We start from the raw sequence: 22,475 nt of genomic DNA, 5'->3' as shown, positions 1-22,475 counted from the left end.
GAGACACTGGGAGTTAAACAGAAAGGACGCCAGATAAAGAGATTAATGAATAAATAAATCAGAAAGTGTTTTCAATGAGGTGCCAGCCTATTTCAAACTGAAGAATCAAGAACAATTTTTTTTAAAGCATTTGTAGTAAACTGTAAAAAAGAAGACATGGGTTATACAAAATGAGTGCAATTCATTATTTAAAATGACAAACAGTTACAAATTTACATAATTCCATAAACCAAGCAGAATATTTGCCATGTGGCCTATTCAACACCCACACCAACTTCCTTATTTTGCCACCTGATGGCCACATTCTAACAGAAATAAACTCCCTATGGATATCACAGCAAGCATGCAGCCACTTCAAAGAGGGCTGTGTACTGCATTTTACAAGTTACCATTTGATTCATCAACTCATAAACAGAAAGCAGGATGGTGCATATATAATGCTTACAGTATCCCTACGTAATCAATATCTGTAAAAAGAAGTTCCAGATTAACTATTATGATCTGCTAAATACAATATTATTGCTCGAATGAACCCAGCTAGTTACACCCAAGCCTTCATATCTTTATCTTATTTATAAAAATCCATTCGCATAAGAGAATATTACTATGAACATTGAAAAGTGCATGCTCATGAAGAGAGATGCTTTTAGGGGAGCGCTTGCTTCAGATTGTACAGTAGTAATTACATTTACTTCAGAGAAACCGACTATATATTTGATCTGAAAAAAAGAAAAAAAAAGAAAAAAAAAGAAATGCCAGCCAGGTTATTCCCTCGTCTAAAAATTACCTACTATATATTTTCTCCACTCTGACTAAATGTTAAAGTTCTGGACTGGCTAAGCAACTGGTTATTCTTGTAGCTTTGCATGCTGACATTTTGAGTAATTTCTTCTAAATGTGAGTATGAAAAAATTACAGTAATGGGAGAAGTATTAAATAGTCAACTGAGGACAGCGTTTTTAAATTAATTCTAACAAGAAAATGTTTTTCATTTTATTCCACTACAATGATGACTGACAATTTAAATAGGCAGCATTTTAAAGACCAATTCTTTAGAAGAGATCTAACATTAATAACTTGGAATGAATAACTTTTTTTTTTTTTTTTTTTTAACTATGTACAATGCTGGCAACAACTAGTAAAACCAAGAGTTTAGAAATGAAAATGAAGGATTTAAGTTCTATTGTGTGCAATTTTTCATGTTCATAGTTCTCAGTGAAACAAGATATAAAAGTTAAGCTATAAATCTATATTTACGACCGCTTATCTATACATTATGAGTTATTGGGCTGTCACAATATCCAACGTGCTGCAGATCATTCTCAATAGTTTCAATTAAAATCTAACATGAAAGAAAAAAAAAACTTTTAAAGTGCTGCTTATGTATCACTATATAGGTCAGATGAAAAGTTAACAGTAATATAATTTGGCCGGCGATGGCAATTAGCAGATTTAGTAGCGTGCATTTAATCTGCCAGAAATATAGCTCAGAAATGCTGCCTTATCGCCCTGTTGACAGGATCACATCTCCTGGGTTTTTTCTGATAGAAAACAGTGATAGCCAGATGACTGGGTTGGCTAAGCATGCAGGCCAAGTCATCAAGGGGATTTCTTCAGGGGCCACTGGGGCCTGGAAAACGCCAGGATCAAGTGATCAGAAGGCATGCATTTTGGCCATGCTTTCTGTCGAAGCTCAGCAGTTTACTGCCCAGCACGCGGCCTCATCACAGCCATCAGCAATTTCACTCATCCAAGATATCCACACCTGCCACTGGCTCTGCACCTGTTGTCTAAGTGATGCCTGACCACAGCCAATCACAACTGACAGTTCACAAGCATGGCCATATAAAGGCTCTTTCTCTTTGGTCTCTGTGGCCCACAACTGCTAACCTCTTTGAGTTATCCTTAGTACATTATGCCATCTGTGAAACGTAATGTTCTTCACAACATTTTGCTGCTTCTAGGAGGGAAGTCTGATGCTGTTTAGTTTTCAGGCTGGACAGCTTTACTGTGCAAACTGAACAAGTCAGCATGAAAGAGCTATTAAACGTTAAAAGAGGCTAGGCTCAAAGCGTGGTATTAAAATAATCAAAATACTACAGACTGTGTTTCTATATTATATTTTTGGGTTTCTTTTTTTGAATATCACAAAATACAATATAAGGATCAATTATGAAAAAGAGATAATAAAGCCAAGAATACAAACCAAAACAAACAAACCAAAAAAACTGTTGAATGTATCAAGTTGCCTTTAAGCGGATTAGTTTGGACCTTTATTGGGTACAGGAAACCAGGCAACCGGCAAGAGAACAGAAATAAAATAATACATAAAAAAGTAACTTTGTTCCTCCTTTCTCTGCGGTGCTCCCCTTTAGAGCGCTGCTCCTAATTAAACTACTTCTTCATCATTTTCCCACTTGGCTTGTCAGGACACTGCTTTGTGCCAAGCAGAATGTAGACATTGTGTCCTACATATCCCCATCATCTGTAACCTTCAGCTCAGGATTTGCAGCTGCGAGTGCAGATTACGAGGCTGGCGCTGGCTGTGCAGCGGGCCCATCTGACGCCAGCCGAAGCCAGCCCATGGCCTTTCATGGCAAACCGCTTACTCAACGCTCTGCCATCGGCACACCAGACCCCTTACTCTACTCTTTCAACCCCCTCGCTCTCAACTGGGCAGTAGTGGTAGTTACTCTGCGCTCACGCTGAATCTTGCATTTCCCTACCTTGTATCATTAATGCACCTTATCTTACATTTAGTCCATTCTGATTTTTGACTTTTTAAACCAAGACAATGGCTTCTACTCAATTGATCTACACAGTGGGTGATAAACACTGCCACTGTTTAAACATAGATTTTTTTAAAGTTATTTTTACTTATTTTTAAAGAACTGAACTAAAGTAAGCACACTGTTAGAGATGTTTGTTTTCACAAATTCCCCTTCTTTTGATGATGTAAACAACAGCAGTATTTAGATTCGTTGCTGTTTAGATCAACTGAACAGGACACAGGGCTTCATTTCCTCTCTAAAAATGTGCTTGTGTGCCTATCAGTGTCAATAATTGACAGCTGACAAAAGCTGAGGTGAAGCTTTCAGCTGCTCTAGAATTTATCTTAAAATTAAAACAATAATATATATATATATATATATATAACACACACACACACACACACACACACACACACACACACACACACACACACACACACACACACACACACACACACACACACACACACACACACACACACACACACACACACACACACACACACACACAGTACCAGTCAAAAGTTTGAGTACACTTGCTGGAAACTAGGTTTTTTAATAACAGCCTCATAAACACGAGGCATTCAGTTAATAAGTTTCAGCAGGAAATCACAAGACATGTCTTCCCAGGTCTTCTGCAGTATTTCCCAGAGATGTAGGGCACTTGTGGGATGCTTTGCTTTGACTCTTCTGTCGAGTTCGTCCCATAAAAGATCTATGGGATTGAGGTCTGGAGACTGGGCAGGCCAGGACATTAGATTAAATTGTCCTTCACTTTTCTTCTTCGCCAGATAGTTCTTGCACAACTTTGAGCTGTGTTTCGGGTCATTATCTTGATGAAGAATGAAGGACTGCCCAACTAGCCGTAATCCTGATGGAATGGCATGCCTCTGAAGTATGCTATGATAGCAATGCTGGTTGAGCTTGCCATGGACTTGGTAAAGATCACCAACTAGCAAAGCAACCCCAGACCATGACACTGCCTCCTCCATGCTTGACTTAGACATATGCATCAACAATTTACTCAAAGCATCTACTAGGTTTTTTATTATTTTAAAAACCTTGACTTGCTTAAAGGAAAAACATTGGGTGAAATAGCTCGCATCGCTTGATTTTCAAGGTGTGGTATCCAAAGCATAATCAACAAGTACAGAGAAACATCTGTAATTGAAAAACCCAAATGATAACAGAACTGGCAGAAGGCACATGTGTTGTTGTTGTCCATCCATCAACAGTCCAAAGGACCTTTGACCATTGTTCCATAGTCCAATTTATGTGTTCTTGTGCATATTTTAGCCTTTTATTCTTGTTCCCCTTTCTTAGCAGAGGTATTCTTACTACAACACATCCTTTAAGTCCTGATTTCAAGAGTGACCTTCGTACTGTTGATTTGATGGACAACGACAACTGTGCCTTCTGCCAGTTCTGTTGTGTCTTCTTTCTATTCCCTAAGGATATTATCTTCAAGTATTGCTCATGCTTGTTAGATAGTTTTTTGGGTCTTCCAATCCTGGGTTTGTCAATTACAGATGATGTTTCTCTGCACTTGTTGATTTTGCTCCGGATACCACACCTTGAAAATCGAGTGTGAGCTATTTCACCCACCGTTTTCCTTCTTTACGCAAGTCAAGATTATTATAATAATAGAAAACACTAGTGGAGGCTTTGAATAAATTGTTGATGTTCATAATGCATCAGAGTAGAAAAATGTGACATGTCTAGGACTTGCACAGCAGTATATATATATGATTGAATTATGCTGTTAACATAAACTTATTCCCTTTGAAAATTGCATCAGATAACTTGTTAATTAAACAGGAATCTCAATTAAGATACATTACAAATTAAAAGTATTAAAACAAAATAACATTGCCTTAAATGTATGATGGTCTACCCTGCCTCCCTTTGTACTTAACAATGAATTTCACTGGGGTTATTATTCCACATATCAAGGAAAGTGTACAGTTACAGTGTGGGTGCAAGGTGAAGGGTCAATGTTCATTCACAGGACCTGTTTTGTTATGATATATAATGTCAGAAACATACAAAACACATGTAGCAATATGGACACCTTCTATTTTGAAACTTAATATCATAAACACAGTTGAGCATGCACATAGGGTATATCATATAACATAAGGCATTCTGCAGGATACAAAACAGTAGACAGGCTACCACAGTACTGAAGTAATGTCCTCCAATAGCTGTGTATTTCTTACGCCTGTTTGTCTTTTGTGCTCTTAGCTGCTGTAAAGCACATGGGAAAGCCATCATTTTATTAAACATGGTTTGAACATGTCAGAATTGTATAACAACTACGCTTGCAGATGACAGCACAGTGAAAACTTGACTGCTGTGCATTACGTATTGGCTCCATGCTCAGACTCATGCAATAGACCCGTGCCACAGTATTTTATGAACTGGGATGCTGCCAATGGTTTGATCCACTTTGATTCAATCTGGAGCAGCTGTGTACCATTTGGAACAGTTGCATTGGTGACTTTTCTGTAATTTACCTGCTTTGAACATTCTGCAAGCTATAATAATGGATCAAAGAAAAAAAAAACATGTGATTTAGTAACCCAAGTAAATTGTCTGGATGTTTTGTAATAATGGGTGTCTTTAATATTTAATTGTAGTTGTTTGTGGATCACAAGGAATGGTCTAAACAAAGGGGCTTTAGATATTGGTTTACAAATATTAAAAAAAAAAAAAAAAAAAAAATGACCAATGCAAAAAAAAATTAAATAAATAAATAAATAGATAAATAAAACAATTAGGGTACACATTCTGCTGTGGTCTTTTCCATAAGAATGCAAAATTAGATCAAATTAACGGAAATGCAGTCTTTCAACTACACAACCTTTGCATTTTTATATTTTGCTGATACAAGCCTTTTTAAGAAAGATTTGACGCACTAAACTAGCCAGCAGGGGCACCCTCAAAAGACATGTCTTTGCTTTAGGCAAGTTGCACGCGACAGATCTCGTTCTACGGTCTGTTCATCATGCAGCAAGGAGACAATATGGGAATTCATCTTAAATACTTGCTAATACACCATGCTGAGACAATGCCACTCAGTGTAACTGGATACAGCAGTCACTTGTGGTCTTGTTCCTTTGCAGAAGGCAGTAAGGGGGTAGGGTTGGGTAGCATGTAGGACAAACACAATGCTTTACAATTGAGGGAAGAGGTCCAGAAGGGCCAATGTGTGGAGATACAAGGACTTGAATTCTTTTCGAAGTGAGTCAAAGCCCTCGCCATCAATTAGCAGCTTTTGTCTCCAGAGCCTTATCACCAGCAGCATTACAGGAAGGGGACTTTAGTTGAATGCAACAATACTAAGGCATCTGACCCCCATGGAATTGCACTGCCTTTTTCCACAGCCTGCCTTCACATTGAGAGCTGAAATACACTGTGTATATATATATTACATTGTGTATATAAAAAAATGTAATCACACCCAACAGCAGACCAGATATAAGCAACTAAGAAAATAAAATTCTGTGGCGTGCAAAAAAAAGTCTTGAGTTGCTTTCTATTCATTTTAGAATTGTAAATGGTGTTTATTTTTCTTTAAGAAAAATACTCTTGCCCAACAAAATCACTTTTTTTTCACAAAACTTTTTCAACCATTGCTGAACCTCAAACATACATGTAAGGAACCGTCAATAATAATAATAATAATAATAAATAATAATAATAATAATAATAATAAAGTAAAAAGTCTTGGCCAAATCACAAAGCCATATTAGGTTGCTTTTGATTTCACTGTGGGACATGGTGTATAGCACAAAACTAATAAAGAGGTTTTAAACAGCTTTGGTAGAACTGCCATTGTTTCATAATGGTGTTCTTTTATACTGAGATGGAACGAAACCCTACCGATGCATGTAGCATGAAGCCCATTTAAATGATTTGATAACAGGCACGGTGAAACAAACATTTGGCTTTTCAAACTTCTTTACTGATGCAGCTATATCAGAAGGCTACTTCTCCTGGCTAAAAGCATGACCCTAAAGGATTTTACCAAACTGTGAAAACACATTAAGTAGCAAACTAGGTTTGAAAATAAAAAAGGGGGGGGGGGTTGCTCGCTGCTCTGTAATGTCCTCTTTTGAAAACAAAACCACGCCTTTCATTTCTTTAAGTGTTTACAATCTCTAAGACAAAAAAAAAAAGTATCCTTGGGCTAAAATGTTTATTGGCACCCAGTAGTCTGAAGACAAAGGCTAGAGCCTGTGGTTTTCAAGGGCACTTATTCATCGACTGCATTCTCAGAGGGATCTCTCAATGGGTAGAGTAGAATTACTCAGACTGCTATTCCACGCCTATTCTTCTCCATTTTCCTTGGCAGGACTATGAGCCAAGCTATTTTTAGTAGCACTGCTTTCTATTTTTAGACAACTACCAGTTATGAGGCATTTATTAGGGAAAGAAAAAAAAAGAGGGGAAGGGAGAGCTGGAGCCAGCTTCCAGGCACATGTATCCAACGTGTATCTGCAGGCATTTCAGCTGCTTCCAATCTGAAGTGAACAAAAAAATAATAATTCAAGAGTTCGGGGACTTAAAAATAACCCCGGCCTCTGGCAAACTGACCAAGATACAAAAAGCTGTTACTGTGTAAAACAGTAGATCAGAAAAAAATGCCTAAAAAAACAATTAAGCTACTCTTAGGATGAGGTCCTGAGCTAAAACGGTTGCTTTGAGGGTGGAGGCATGTTTTACAGACATGTGACAGCTTTTTATTCTTCTATGTGTACTTAAATAAGAGTTGGTTTTCAACCGTCTTCTTTGTTAAAAAAAAAAAGCCAGAGTGCGCTGTCTGTACAGTACGCTGCATTCTATTTTTACCAACAGTATGTACAAGTTCACACTAAATACAAATGTATTACAGAAAAAGAAATGGCAAATACCACTTGAGCTTCTCCACATCAGAGGGGTAACCTTCCTCTGTCAAATCACTTCTGCTTATACGTTTGAAACCAATGCTGAACTTTCCAACATTCTTTCGTAATTTCGTAAAAGTGTTGGTTAAAATAAAACAGAAAACAACCCCAAAGTATACAGTATGCATTTTCTTAGTCTCAAACAATCTTAATGATAAGGCTACAGATCTTTGTCCTTACTGCCTGAACCACTATTATGTAACCAATGTCATGAGGTTAATTTACTTAAAGCTGATTCAGCCTTTAATCCTAAATTCTATACATGCAGAGAAAAAAAAAACAAATAGCCATGATGGAAGTAAACTTGATGGAATACTCTTAGAAGGCAAGTGATCTGTTTTTGTTGTAAAAAGGCATGTATCTATTACAAATTATACCTGTATACCTGTATGTATGAACGTTTGTAAGTGTTTATGGTGGGATACCCACAATTCATTTAATTTAGGTTACCTAAGATATAAGAACAATGTAATAATTACAATATTGGCCTGTAAGGTTTATACCTTACAATTAGGACTGAGCAATATGGATTGGGATAATTACACAATTGTATATATGTAAGAAATAATGGAACACACACAATATAAAAAAAAAATAGATTTGTTTATTATTTAAGATTATTATTACTATTATTATTGTTGTTTATTCACAATAATGACTCGATTAAAAAAAAAAAAATACTCACTGGTTATTTTACACATTGCGGCACAAAAACACGCCTAACAAAGAAGCTTTTTAGAATCCCATTAGCCTGGCAGCAAGTCATTAACACTGTGACCTTTGGAAATAATTAACAGATTTTGTTTTTCTCCCTCCCTTCTCGTTCATGGGGGGTGACAGAGTGGGACCCAAGGCCTGCTGTGGGTTTGCAAGATTTAAAAGAGATTATTCAGATGAAGCTAATCTGGAAATGAGATTGCCAGATTGCTTTCAGACACAGCATTCTGTCCATGTGACCTGGCCTGTCATGTGAGGGAAGGAAAGGCTTTGTCACCTCAACTCCAATTCAGTAATCCAAACTGGCCACATGTATCAGCACATAGCTGAGTTTCTGCATGGCACCCAAACAGCCCAACAAAATGTTTCAGCTGTTACAGGCTTTCAAAAACATGCAACTATCTGATTCATTTTTGGCCAACATTCATCTGGTCAAACATATACTTTTTATGTGATAATTCTTTACCACTAAAAGAAAAAAAGGCCAAGGGCACATACTGCAATTACAAGTTAATATCATACTGATTTGATTAAGCAAATAGGCTATTTGATCTGGACTCTGACCAAGAAGAATATAAAATGTGCTTTATTGTAATGCCAATTTTTTTTTTCCACGTTCAGCATACTTCATATGCTCACACTAGGTAACTTGTAAGTGGAAAAAATTATAATTGTCAATTGTCAGGAATGAGGAAGGGAGAGCCTGTAACCTTTCATGTCACTATTTTTATGTAACTAAGCTTCTCAGACTGTCTCACTGACGTTTTATTGCATATTTCAGCATGCAATACATATTGCTGAAGATTACCCCTAAATATGGCTCGCCTTGGTTTTTGGGTAACATGAAAATAGTCCAGTGTTTTTGTCCACTTTTTAGAGAGCATAACCTAATGTAAACAGGTAACCTAATGTAAATCTGTTAAGCTGTAATACCTTAAATCAACCACACCTTAAAAAGATGATTCAAATGACTTGAATAACACAAGTCGGAAGGACACAATGTCGCGTCTCATTTAAGATTTGGCTGCTACAGATGTCTTGTAATTAAATTCACATGTTCTGTTAAGGTTGTTGATATGTTTCACATTATGAGTCCAGATAGAAGCATGATATATGGCTGTGATGGCTTTTTTATACTTTTGAGAGATAATTAAAAAATAATACTTGCTCAAGAAGCATGAAACAACTCTTTGTAGTGCATGCATATATAATCTGCCTTTTCAAAAGGTTTGTCTGTAATTATTTAGACCTTCCCACCTTTTCTCTCTGACTTTTGATGTTGCCAGGCAGCTAGTTTTAATGAGGACCTTTGTCAACCTGCAAATCAACACCTAATATCTACATCTGACAGCCTTGCAACGTATGTTTCAAAACTGTAAACAACAGGGGGTTGAGGGTGGAAAGAGGGATGGGGGGTTGTCTCATTTTGATGGAGCAATTCTAAAAGGGGATATCTGTTTCTCACTTTGAACTACTAACTTGAACAGTAAATCACAAATTCTGATTTAGCTGCGCTGATATGGACTCAATAATCACACACACTGGCAAAGCAGAGGACACAGTTTTGTAGGAGAACAAATGCAATGGATATAAGCCTTATATAAAGGTCCCTGAGAAGGAAGCTCTTCAGTCTGTATAAACATTGCTGAAGAGCTTTCACAAGCCTCTGTGCCATTGTAGCAACAGCGCTAATTACCTACCAAAGACATGCTAATTACATGGCGCTTTATTGCTAATATAAAGGGCGCTTTTTAGGTCGCCCACACAGTGCTGAGCTCTTCCTACCATGAGAGAGCACAACCCCTGGCATGGCTGGATGGACTTTTGTGCCTGCTGCTCTTGAAGATGAACAGAGCCCAACATAATAAGCTGCTGATTGAGTAAGAAAAATTCTCGGCTACTTTTCATCTTGGTAGTCTGAGACAATAAGAGCCACTTGTACCAGCTCTTCAGCACTGTGCGATTACATCATACACAGATTCACATGGCTCTGTGGGATCAGAACAGTCAAAGCTTTGAAACTTGCTTTCATGTCTCTCAATGGTAGTTTAATTTGACATGGTTGGGCCAACAGCAAACTAGTTCACCAAAAATCAATACTGTAATACTGTACAAAACTCGTCCTCCTCTGGTGCACTTTTTCCTCATTATGAGCTCCGTGCTGAAGTGGAGCACGTGCTGGAGAGAACTTCCAAAAGGTCATTACTGCCTTCACTCTTGCAGAAGCTATGAGAGTAGCATCTACCTAACCAAGGGCAGCTACTATAAGTTATGTTTATGGGCTTGGTCACACTAATAGTGATACACAATAGAACATGCTCAAAATAAATGGCTTTCAGAAAGCATTCTGTCTAATGTCAATTACAACATGACACTTTTCGCTTGTTAATCAATCATTGATTTTTATTCATTGAGTCACTGTGTCATTGTGACAAATCCAATGATGTTTTTTGATAAAGAAAACTGATTTTTGGTAAAAAAAATTTACAGCAGTGTTTTTTTTTTTTTTTTTTTTTTAATTATAATAGGTTAACACCTTTTTTATTGCATGTAAATAAGCACATTTTTTATTTTTTTAATCTAATCGTGCAGTTCAATTTTTGTATAGAAAATAAAATCATCCACCTGGCAGTCCAATCATAGGTTAGTGGAGGCGGGACATAAACAGTTGAAGGTCTTAGTAGGTTTAATCAATGAGAGAGTCAACGATCTGCTCCTTGTTATACAGGTGTCAAATCATGAGTGAGCAGAGGAGGGATATAATTTGGGAGTTTAACCAATGGGAAAGTAAAAAATCTGCCTTGGTTTTACAACTGTCCAATCACGAGTGAGCAGAGGCAGGACATAAATATGTTAGCCTAGGTGTAAGCATAGCTACATTTTGTGTGATTATTGCTTATTATAGAGACAGTTATGGCGAATTATATTGAGAACTTTGAAGTAATGTTTATAATTGTTTTTTTTACAAATTAAAAAAAAAATGTTATAGATAATGGAGACATTGCAGTCGATTTGGGTACAAATCAATTTTCAAGCACTTTCTCAGAAAAAAAAAAAAAAAAAACACAAATACCTGAAGGCACCAATTCTTCAAATAGAGGTAATTATGTGGAATTACTTTCTCTATGACAACGTGTTAAGCAATCACTTGTCAATAGCCACAGTATTCTCGGGTACCTGTAACAAGATTCCGAACGGCTTAATCTCTTCGGTGCCTCAGATTCTGCTAAATTCAGAAATACAAGGAAGCCAAGTATGTAGCTATGTAAACAACCAATGTTCTGTGAAAATGTGTTACATTTGTTAAAATAAAAATAATAATAATAAATGCTTTTAAAAAACCCACATCCTTCCAGGACAATGCCACCTATATCATCCTTTGTGCTATTTGTCCAGCATCATTTAATATCTCCTACCACTGAACTGAGCAATTGCAACTTGCAGGTAATTCTGAAGTGTAGAAGGAACTCCTTTTTTAAATTCCAGAATTCAAAATGTACCTGTATTTGCAACATGCACACACACACACACACTTATTGCATCATTCCTGCAGGAGTGCCTTAAGCTTGCATTTAGCTTGTACAGATGTGCTACATTATAAATTCCCCCTTGCTGACCTGGCCTGGGGTTTAAACAGGCTAATTCTGGCCTCCAGCTTTTGAAAGCTCGTGTGCCTTGAAAGAAAGTGCCAAGATTACATTTAAGTAAAGATGAAGCATGTGGCAGGAGGCTGTCCAAAAGCAGACTATCTAGCTTGGGTGTTCTACTGGTCTTAAGCCTGTTGTATAAGGGTGAATTAGTCTTAGTCTTGACGTAATATCAATGCTTATGACGCTTATCATAATGGCCATCAGTTTACCTCCTGCCACAGTTTGAGGTAACCACCCACCTGCTTACCTCAACAATGTCAGAGTTTGTTCGACTCTCGTGTGGCTCATTGTACTCTGTGTATTTCAACAGAACTTTGTCCATATCAGTGCTGGCATACTGGAACAGTTTGTTGGTGCTGTTGAAGATGATGAGAGCGATCTCACAGTCACACAGTACACTAAGCTCATAGGCCTTCTTCATTAACCCAAACTTTCTCTTTGTAAACGTCACCTGCAGACAAAGGGGGGGAAAACACCATCAGTCAACAACTACAGCAACACATTGCATGGTTAATCAAATTCATTTCGTATTTCTTAGACTTTGTACTCTGTTTTAACGAACAAATGGTCTATCTATCTATCTATCTTTCCTTTGCTTATGATAAACCCACGAACCTGGAAAACCCTCTTCGTTACGTAGCTCAACTTCTCAAAACTCCAGAATCCCGACTGTCAATAACTCGTTTTCTCTTTCACTTCTGATTATGGCAAGCTGCGACAGTGAGACGAGACAGTGCAAACAGACTCACCTCAACACCCTTCGAACTCGTTACTAGCTGGAAGAGAATCAATTCAAGGATTTTTTTATTTTTTCTGTTCACCTTTAGCACCCAAGGAATATGATCAGTGGAATGAGATCGCAAATCACATCTAATTAATTATATCTTGAAGATGGGTAACGGACACATGCGTGAAATCCTCTGAGGATGCTAAAACAGGATTTTCTAATCATCACAGGTGATGACATTCCATTTAGAAAATGCCAACTTCAAGCAAATACTCACTGTGTTGATGAAGGTAAACAGCAGAATAGCTTTACTCTCTTAGATAATTAATCATGTTTTAGACATTGTGCTGCTGGTGATTCAAGTACTATTTTTGTTCCAGTACCAGAAACAATACAATCTACGTTATAGATTATTACTAGTGCTGGGACAAACACATGATTTTTATGTTCGGATACTCACTCAATTTAAATATTAATTTGGATATACGTTCGTTTTTCAAAAAGTAATAAAAGCCATTATATTGTTCTGAACGCAGGTAGAGACAGCACAGCGACAGGCGCTGGGGCAGGGGGGCGTAACTACAAAACAAAGGATGCCAAATAGCAGTTCAAGTTAAATGGTCCTTTGTTTATTTCAGAAATAAATAGTACGTAAAGTTGACAATGCATTTTTTAATTTTGTTTATTTCACAGGGCGAGTGAAAGGTTGTTACTTGAAGAGGTAGTTTGAGGAGTGGCCTCAGGGGATAGGACAGGAAAGGAAAGAGGTCTCCGACCGGCGGGAGCCTTCTTGGCCAGAGGAGAGAGCGTGACCTCGAAGGCAGGCTGTTCAGCAGCCTTGGGAACCAAAAAACACATAAGATAGACAGGCTCTGAGGAGCGGGAGTTGTGTAGGAGGAATAGGCTCTTGCGCTGAAGAACCTGGAAAAGGAGTGATAGAATAGGGAGCTATAAAGACCCCAGTCTCAATTTGAGTAAGATAAAGAGCAGGAGCAAGGACAGGGTGTGTGGCCGGGGGTCCCCTCTGACTCACGTGGTGAGAACCCCACCTCGGCGGAGGCTATAGATCGCGATGATATATATATAAGATATTATATATATATATATAATATATCTATAGATAAGATATATAGATATATAGATATCTTGGCAGCATCCACAGAACCATAGGTGTCTCGAGAAAAAAGTAAACCGGTAAAAAAAAATTTGAGCACGTTTAACAGTACTCTGTCATTTATATCTTTTCCTAAAAACACTAAAAGATCACTTATGCTTGTCGACTAAAAACATAGGTTATGTACAGTTTTTACTACGTTTTTTTAATGTCAAGGGAGTACAAGTCTATATTCAGATCGTCCCAGCATTAATTATTATTATTATTATTATTATTATTATTATTATTATTATTATTATTATTATTATTATTACTAGTAGTAGTAGTAGTAGTATTATAAATATAGACAATTTGCTATCACAGAAGTACAAGACTATGGTAACAGGATGCGTTGGGGGTGAAGTTGAGAAAGATCACATCATACTCAGTTACGTTTGTCACGGGTGGTTAAACTGCACTATAATAGTGTTTTTTGTACATGTCCTGTGATAACAACACAACAGCTCTTGATTACTGGAAAAGTGAACCCAGTCACTGCCTGCCCTGTCTGGTGTGGCATTACATGCCCTCGCAGTGCTCGGTGTCAGTTTATTCAGAAAAGTTCAAGCTCAGACATTTTGTTGGCTACGAGAAGAAAGACATACACTTAAATTTGGAGAGCTTTGCTGGATCTAGCAAATAAATATGCATTCCAGTAACTGTAACAAATGAATCAATTAATTTCGACATTTTTAGCTTTTTTTTTTGGGGGGGGGTATCATTTACTGTTATTAATTCTGCCAAGCCTATGTATGACACATGCACGGCAGAGAGGAAAATCACGCCCAATGACCTCTCATAATGGTGGTGACATGTCCCAAATAAGCTCTCCTCCAGGATCTGGGTGCAGTTTACATACGCGGGAGTTGCAATCCCCTTACTGTGAATAAAACAAATCTAAATCTTAAGAGAAGGATCTGAGACTCAGATTGACTTCCCCCACAAATAAACGTTTTATCAAAATATAGAAATTGCACAGCAATAACATTAAAACAAAAGCTTGGAAAACTACAATAAAGGTCGGCTAGATAAAAAGGAGCTTACTTGATTAAGTTATTTATAACTGCTCTGCTTTGTAACTCACCTAAATCTAAAGCTTGAGGTTTAAAACAATATCTCCTGCCACCATGACTAACGAGCACCAAGAATCAGAACTTCCTCTCGTTCGTTGTTCTGCCTGCTACACTGAATATAAAGCAATTTAAAAAAAAAAAAAAAAAAAAAAACATGCAGTTAATTAACTGTATGATGAGATTTATAATTCCAACTCTTTCAGAAGTGACTATAATTTAGATTCAATATACTGTGTAAACACGGGACTCATACAGCAGTTTCAGTCAGGCTAGAGTGACACTCTGAATTAATAACCATCTTATCTGAGAGAGGGAGTCAAGTGTATGTGCTAGAATGCTGGGAATAGAAAGTGAAAGAGCATGGAAGACTACAGTTAGGAAATAAATATTGTCTGCTTGTTTTTTATTGCACAAGTATGTACTGACTATACTGGCTTTCCTTTGAATCCCAGCTGGTCATGCCAAGGAAAACGTGACATTCAAGGCCTGCTCTAATCCCAGCAGTCAGCCTGTATCTTCTCAAAGAGATGTCGGAGAGAGAAACAGTGAGTTCAAATAATTAGCAGCAGAAAAAAAATAATGAGGCCCTTTGGGTAGTTTGACGCTCTTTCCCCCCTCCTGCCGGTTTCCCACCTCGAATTAACTTTTTCTCACTTTTTACTGTTAACTGTACACCAGACTGCCTCATCCCATCGGAGGGAAACAGACTGCTGTAATTTCGAGATTGCTGCATCGTGAAACCAAGACAGAGTGTAAGCAAAAATAAATCAACAGTTCCTTGTTTAAATAGAGGTGTACATTTGATGACATACTGGCATTTTGTTAGAAATATCTTCTACTGAAACTGTTGTTATTATAAAGCATTTATCTGTATAAGTAATCTACATATTCCATGTAAATAAAACATAACACTGTTCTTTCTTTCTTTTTCTTTCTTTCTTTTCTTTCTTTAATAACCACAATATCAAGCATATTGATGATTGCAGAGCTCACAGCTGTTAAATATGCTAATAAAACACTATTACTACTATGACTACTACTCTTGAGAGACAGAGAGCGACACACACAAAGGGAGGAATGAATAAAATGCACTTTACAATGAATTCCTATTCAAGAGTTATGTTTTAAACAAAAAGAACAAATGAAAGACACAATTGTAGTATAAATGAATTTAATGTAGCTGGTATTCCAGCACAGTTCAAACACAGTGCTGCCTGTAGTTTGTATTTAAGCATCGCCAGTCCTTCGGAGCACAGTATAATGGGACAGTGTTCTCGAATGAGGCAGTGTCGGGCACTGGGATAAATAGACGCCTGTCATCCTTGTTTTGAGGTTGCTCTGGGGAGGCCCTAGGGGAGAGGAGGCAGGAGATGGGAAGCAGAACTAAAACCATTGTGAAGGGGAAGGAGTAGGACTCTTCCTGTTATGAGAGGAAATGCAGACAAATGTGCTTCCTGACCTTTTGCACAGCAGGGAATGAAGTTGTCGCTGACCTTTCTCTTAGGTACTACTGAGCTCTTGTTGCCTTGGTAAACATGTTTTTCCTTTGAAACACTCACAACATATACCTGTGCTGAAGGAAAGGGAATTGATGAGCACTTACTAACCATCTGTGTACTGTAGGGGCTGACGTTCAAGAGTTTGGTAATATTCACTCAGAAGAAACAGAAAAGTGAGCTTAAGATTGGAGTTTAACTTCCATAAAAATTCTACTTATTCATTTGTTATGTTTATGGCAAAATGGTGCTAATACAATAACAAGCTTTTTCACCGTCCTGTAAAACTGCTTGTTAGGAGCACAGTCTTATGCTGCTGGATTAGCATGGTTTGCCGATAGTCTGTGGTTGCAAAGCATCGTAAAGCATCTTGTTCACAGTTGGTTTTACAGTAATGTTTTAAACAGGCAGCACTGTTACTGCTTCTTATAACACTTTAAGGTGTGGTGGAGGTGTCATAACAGGCTTTCTTTAATTAGCAGCAGCCCCTATTGGCAGAGTATTTTTAAACAGAAAATAGCTATTCAATTACATGCATGCACTTTTGCAGTATACAGCTTTCTGCAAAAAAAAAAGGCCATTTTAGTATTTGGATTTTAGGAAAAACTATACTGTTCTTGCATTCTTCAGGAGGTATATATGTATACAAGAGGGTTGTCTCTAGTTCAATCTCAATTAACCTGACAAAAAAACGCAATGGAAGTGTCCTAGAATTGTATCAATTATAGATCAAGCTAATGATATTCAATGTTAAACTGACATGCAGATTGTTAAAACTTGTGTCATGTAACAGAACTGTTGGAAAAAATGCAGTACTTGCTTTACATAAACCGGAAGTTTCAGCGACTTTCGTTAAGTGGATCATTTGAAGGACAAACGTCCAATTACCCAGGTTTTGCAGCTAAGGCTTGCTTTGTGGTTAGGGCATCAGCTGCAGAATCTTTATTCGAAACAACGTTTTTGAAAAAGTGTGTTAAGAGAGAGTCATAGTACATTACTAGATCTGTTAGGAATAAGAATGCAGAATTTTCTGAAAGTAATTGGTATTGTAGAAATGTAATATGTGTGTGTGTGTCTATATATATATATATATATATATATATATATATATATATATATATATATATATATATATATATATATATATATATATATATATATATAAATTTATTATAATGTACTAAAGACTATTATGTAAAATGTATTTTATATTACTAATACCATGTGTCTTTATCACTTCAAAGAAGCTTGGCTCATTTCAATATGCATTTGTTTGTGCACACAGACTACACTAAATTGAAAGTCAGTAAGAGTGGATGGAGGTAGGCGGGTTTGGGTTATTTGTGTTGCGGTGGAGTTCTCTTCTCCGAACAGTGGGGAATGTGCTGGCGTGTGTGACGTCTCTGTGATTGTGCTGGGAGTAGGAGTTCAGAGTGCTTGAAAAGTGCTATCATCAGAGGAGGCAGAATCGTTTATTTGGTCCTATTGACTCAAGCTTTTTGCTGCGATAACACCAAAACACAAATAATGCCAAAATTAGCTTCTGAAGCCAGTAGCGGGACATATCGGGATCAGCGGAGCCCATTTAGATCTTCCTGTCAATGGACACTTCCCCTTTAGACCCTCTTTGCTTATCACTACAACATACAGATACACACAGCACATAGGCTTGAACACAGCTTCAAAATGGAAATGGTTAAGCAAAAAAAAAACATCACAATGTTGGGCGATCAGTAAGAGGCATCTTTTCTTGTGCTAGTTGTGCTCGATGTTTTGTTTTTTTGAAGTCTCCTCGTTTTTTTTTAGATGCGAGGGGAAGATGTTATTTATGCGTTTGCAGTGCTGTGCACGTATTAAGCTGAGAGCTGCTTCACATTACAGAAACTGCTTGTGCTGAAAGGAAGAGCGAGCGCTACAATGTACTGCTACACTGTGTACTGAAGAACAAGTCTGGTAAACCATCGACAAAGCAACAGCTAATCACATTTACATGATGCTTGTCAAAAGACAACATCGGTCTCGCTCCATGCACCATCTATTGTGCCTGCCTCTCTGGCCTGTGTGATACATTGGATTTGAGTCTCCTTTTTACTGATAATGATTTAAACCAAAAAAAAAAAAAAAAAAAAACACTAAAATCCCAGCGCCGAGCTCCAATGCCTATTTGTTTTCGTGTGTTTTTTTATATTACTTGCTGTCAGACGGTGTATATCCGAGTGGGTTGTAAGACTAGTCTTAAATGTGTCATGTAAATATGTTCTGAAATGTCATTTCTTGGCCAGATTAGCCTTACAATAAGGGTTTCAATATCAGAAAGGTTTCTAACTTTAAATATTTACATCAGCAGTACAGAAACACATTGGTGTTTTGCCCATACTCCCACTACACCCATATCTTCTAAAATAAATACACAAAAAAAAAAAAAAAAACGATAGAGAAGTGCATTTTTGCATGTAGGTTCAAATGAAACCTATAACAGAGTAGAACAATTCCAGTACTTACTGCATACATCTAAAACAACCTGGAGCATCAAATCCAGTTAAGATGTTAAAATGTTTGATGACCACCAAAGCCTACACATAAAGATAACATCTTATCAGTATGACGTGACCCTCGCTTACATGACCTTAGCTGTTTATTCCTGAATCTGTGGCGATATCGGTTCTGAATTGCGACTCTGCATCATATCCCACATCACAGCCCCACTGGCGATCAGTCCCATGCTTGTCTCTGAGCTACAGAAACGAAGTGATGAAGTGACTTGGAGAGGCAGCAGCTGACAGGATGTGGAATATTCGAACAAAGCTGAGCGGGGCTGCAGCAGGACTTCCTGTTTAAATTTGTTATAAGAAATGCACTGAATTCCACCCAGATCAGGTCAGTAATCAACATGCCATGATTTGACACAGGCATCAAGGGAAACAATAGAGTTAGTTTCAAAACATTATTATCGAAATGTCAGAATTGACACAGATGGGAGTGTTCATGATAATATATATGTTGAACTGATGAAATCCAGGCTGGGTTTTTCATCATAAACAGGTTGGTTTTAGCTATTTCAAGAATTAGTTGGAAACAAGACAAATTATATAAATCGTATATTTTCTACAGAACCAAATGATTTAGGTTTTGTATACACGTTTGGCCTTTTCAGAGGATCTCTATATTTCTGTTCACTTTTGGCAAGATGTAAACTAGTCCTTGCTAATTTGGGAGAATTCGGTTCTAAGGAGGCCATTCAATACAATAATTCAGTTAGAAATAACATGATGGTCAGCTGTCTTGTGTTTCTTGTGATTTACCACATTCCAAGTCAAAATGTGTTACAGTAAACTACAGGAAAATGTTTCCCTCTGCTAAAAAGCTCAACAAGGTCAACTTCGTCTAAACATAGACTGTGGAACTAGGATGCCCACCATGAACTTAAGTGAGAGAGTTGGTGAAAAAAAAAAGACTTTCATGTTTCTCTTTAATAAAAAAAAGACTTTCATGCTTCTCATGATCTTATCATCTTCTCTTAGCCTCACACCTTCTGAACTCTTTCACTCGTCACTTTTATTACCCGAGTCTGACACACCGACCTCCTTCCTACTGGTACTGTTTATCTTCATATGCCGATGCTGTGGGTAAGCCATCCTAAACACTATTTCTTCAGAGAAATTTACAAGACCATAATGAAGCCGAAGGAGCCTTGAGGCTGGAGTGGATGCAGTGGAACCTCTCACTGATGAGCTCCAAAGAGATACAGAACATCTTTACAGAGGAATGTATTCATATTGAAACAGACTGACAGAGAGTAATCTTAACAGTGAGCTTGTGACAAGAAGGAGCACTACCATTACCAAAAAGGCTGGACAGCCGTTAGCTGAATGCTTGTTTAAAACATAAAGAAGCTAAAAGGTAGAAAGATATGTGGCATTTGCACAAACATAAACTGAAACAGCCCATACTTTCATAGTGCAAGCTGAAGCATGGATTACTTGAACAGTTAATTTTGCATACAGCTCGACATTGCAGCCCTAATTCCAGTTCCTATCTGTAAACCAGTTAAATAAACACAGTGGTTTGTACTGACAGGATAATTTAGTTTTGGTTTAGCCCTACAGCAATAAGCAACCTGTTCGGAACAAAACGCAGACTGTATCCATCATAAATTCAGGTGCTTGCTCTTCAAACTCAACTAGGCATTTAAAATACAGCCAGCCATACCCTCACTATAGTATTAATTGACACGATGAAAGGATCCTAAAGAGTCATAAAGTGACACTGGGTAGTTATGATGGGATTATATTAAAGCTACCAACGACAACTCCATCCAAGAGTGTGAATATTAAAATCCAAAAGGTACAAAATGTTTAATACTTTCTTTCTTTTTTAATACTGCAATTCTCTTCACTTGTCTATCTAACATTCTCTGATGTCCACAAAGCAATGTATTTATTTTAAACATAATATGACCCACATTCTTTTAAGAAATGCTAGGAAAGATTGTCCATATAGCCAATTGTCCACATTTTTTTCTCATGGTTTAAACTTCTATCCTATATTGCCATAAATAGGATTTTAAGGGGTTCTGTTTCAGATTAAGACACAGCTGGCAAAGTCTGTTAATGTTATTATTGAATGCATGGGTACAGTTTACATATCCTGACACTTAAAATTGTGAGTCATCAGCTGTTTCCGGGGCACCACTACATTTAAAATGCAAGTCTTGACGTATTTGTAGAGGTGTTGACCCTTTCCCTTGCCTTTTTGTGCTGCTTTTCCCTGAAAAGTGAACGTTTCTCCTTTTGTCCCTCCTCTTTGAACAAAGTGAACCCTCATTCTAAGCCATTTCAATCTCTTTTCTATTATTTAAGTACTGGAATACTCCTGAGGCTTGCATTTAATGGAGTTCTTTAAAAAGAAAAAAAATCCTGGAGTAATCCAAAATGTTCTGGATTTTTCATTTAGTTATTCATTTTAAACCTTAGATTACACTTTAGTTCTGTGTATTCTTTTTAGGGAGCAGTTAAGGCTAAAGCAACACAAAACATACATATATCACCAATAGGGTTAGTTTATCTGTAAACAGATTGATTAGATGCAAACAGATTAGACAGTAAAAAACCAACATGATACACACATACCTGTGCTGTATTTCATAAGCCACAAAAAAAAAAAAAAAAACCTGGAAAGTTACTGGTTGTTTAAAAGTGTTTTATTTATTTATTTATTTATTTATTTGTTTGTTTATTTTTGCCGAGAAACAAAGTTCTTGAAACAAACAAGTGCATAAGAAAGCAAGCTGCTATCTGATAATGCTATCTTATTATCTTGTCAGCCTTGGGAAGTGTAAGAAAGTCATGTGTTTGTCACTCACAGGATATTAGTCACTGCTACCCCCACCCCCATACCCCCTATGCCACCTTTTCAAACCCCAAACCAACCCAGCTGTGAAACAATATCTGCTGTGAAACCCAAGGAAGTCAGTTGTGGTCAGGCATTAGCACTCTAACCTTCAAACAGGACCAGAACATAATCTACATTTGGGCTAAGGTTAATACTGTTGTCAAAGAAAGAACTAATTGTACATTCTCCCTAGTCTACCCTCGAGACCACCTGATTCTCTGGGTGCTCAGTGACAGCAGGTATGACATATGAGTCTTCCGAATCTCGATCGCTTACCTGTCTATTACGCTCATCCATAATCCGTGTGATCTGAATCTTTTTTCTCCCCATAGTCCCCGTCTTTTCTTCCTTCTTATCCCTAAAGCAAAGTATGTTTGTCCTCTTCCCTTTTCTTCTGTATCTTCAAAACCTTTCTTTCTCTTCTACACTTGCTCCGTTCAATTCACAGATTCCAGCATCCACTCCTGCATGGGGAAAAAAAAAAAAAACAGGAAACGTTAACATCAACAGAACAATGTGAAATGTGCATAAAGGACCATCTTTCTCAT

The 22,475-nt window shown here is 37.4% G+C and overlaps 1 protein-coding gene across 8 annotated transcripts in view; it reads right to left on the bottom strand.

The window, feature by feature from the left end:
- LOC121306116 (myocyte-specific enhancer factor 2C) overlaps window positions 1–22,475 on the bottom strand; it is a 76,444-nt gene that overhangs the window by 18,452 nt on the left and 35,517 nt on the right. For all 8 annotated transcript variants that reach the window (XM_041237836.1, XM_041237867.1, XM_041237883.1 and 5 more), the window contains 2 exons: window positions 22,204–22,391; window positions 12,335–12,538 (listed from right to left, as the gene is read on the bottom strand). In XM_041237836.1, coding sequence (XP_041093770.1) covers window positions 12,335–12,538; window positions 22,204–22,257 — 258 coding nt within the window. In that variant the 5' untranslated portion in view covers window positions 22,258–22,391. The remainder of the gene's footprint in view (window positions 1–12,334; window positions 12,539–22,203; window positions 22,392–22,475) is intronic.

The sequence above is a fragment of the Polyodon spathula genome, chromosome 2, assembly GCF_017654505.1.
Source record: "Polyodon spathula isolate WHYD16114869_AA chromosome 2, ASM1765450v1, whole genome shotgun sequence".
Classification (NCBI taxonomy): domain Eukaryota; kingdom Metazoa; phylum Chordata; class Actinopteri; order Acipenseriformes; family Polyodontidae; genus Polyodon; species Polyodon spathula.
This window is presented reverse-complemented; position numbering and strand designations above follow the sequence as displayed.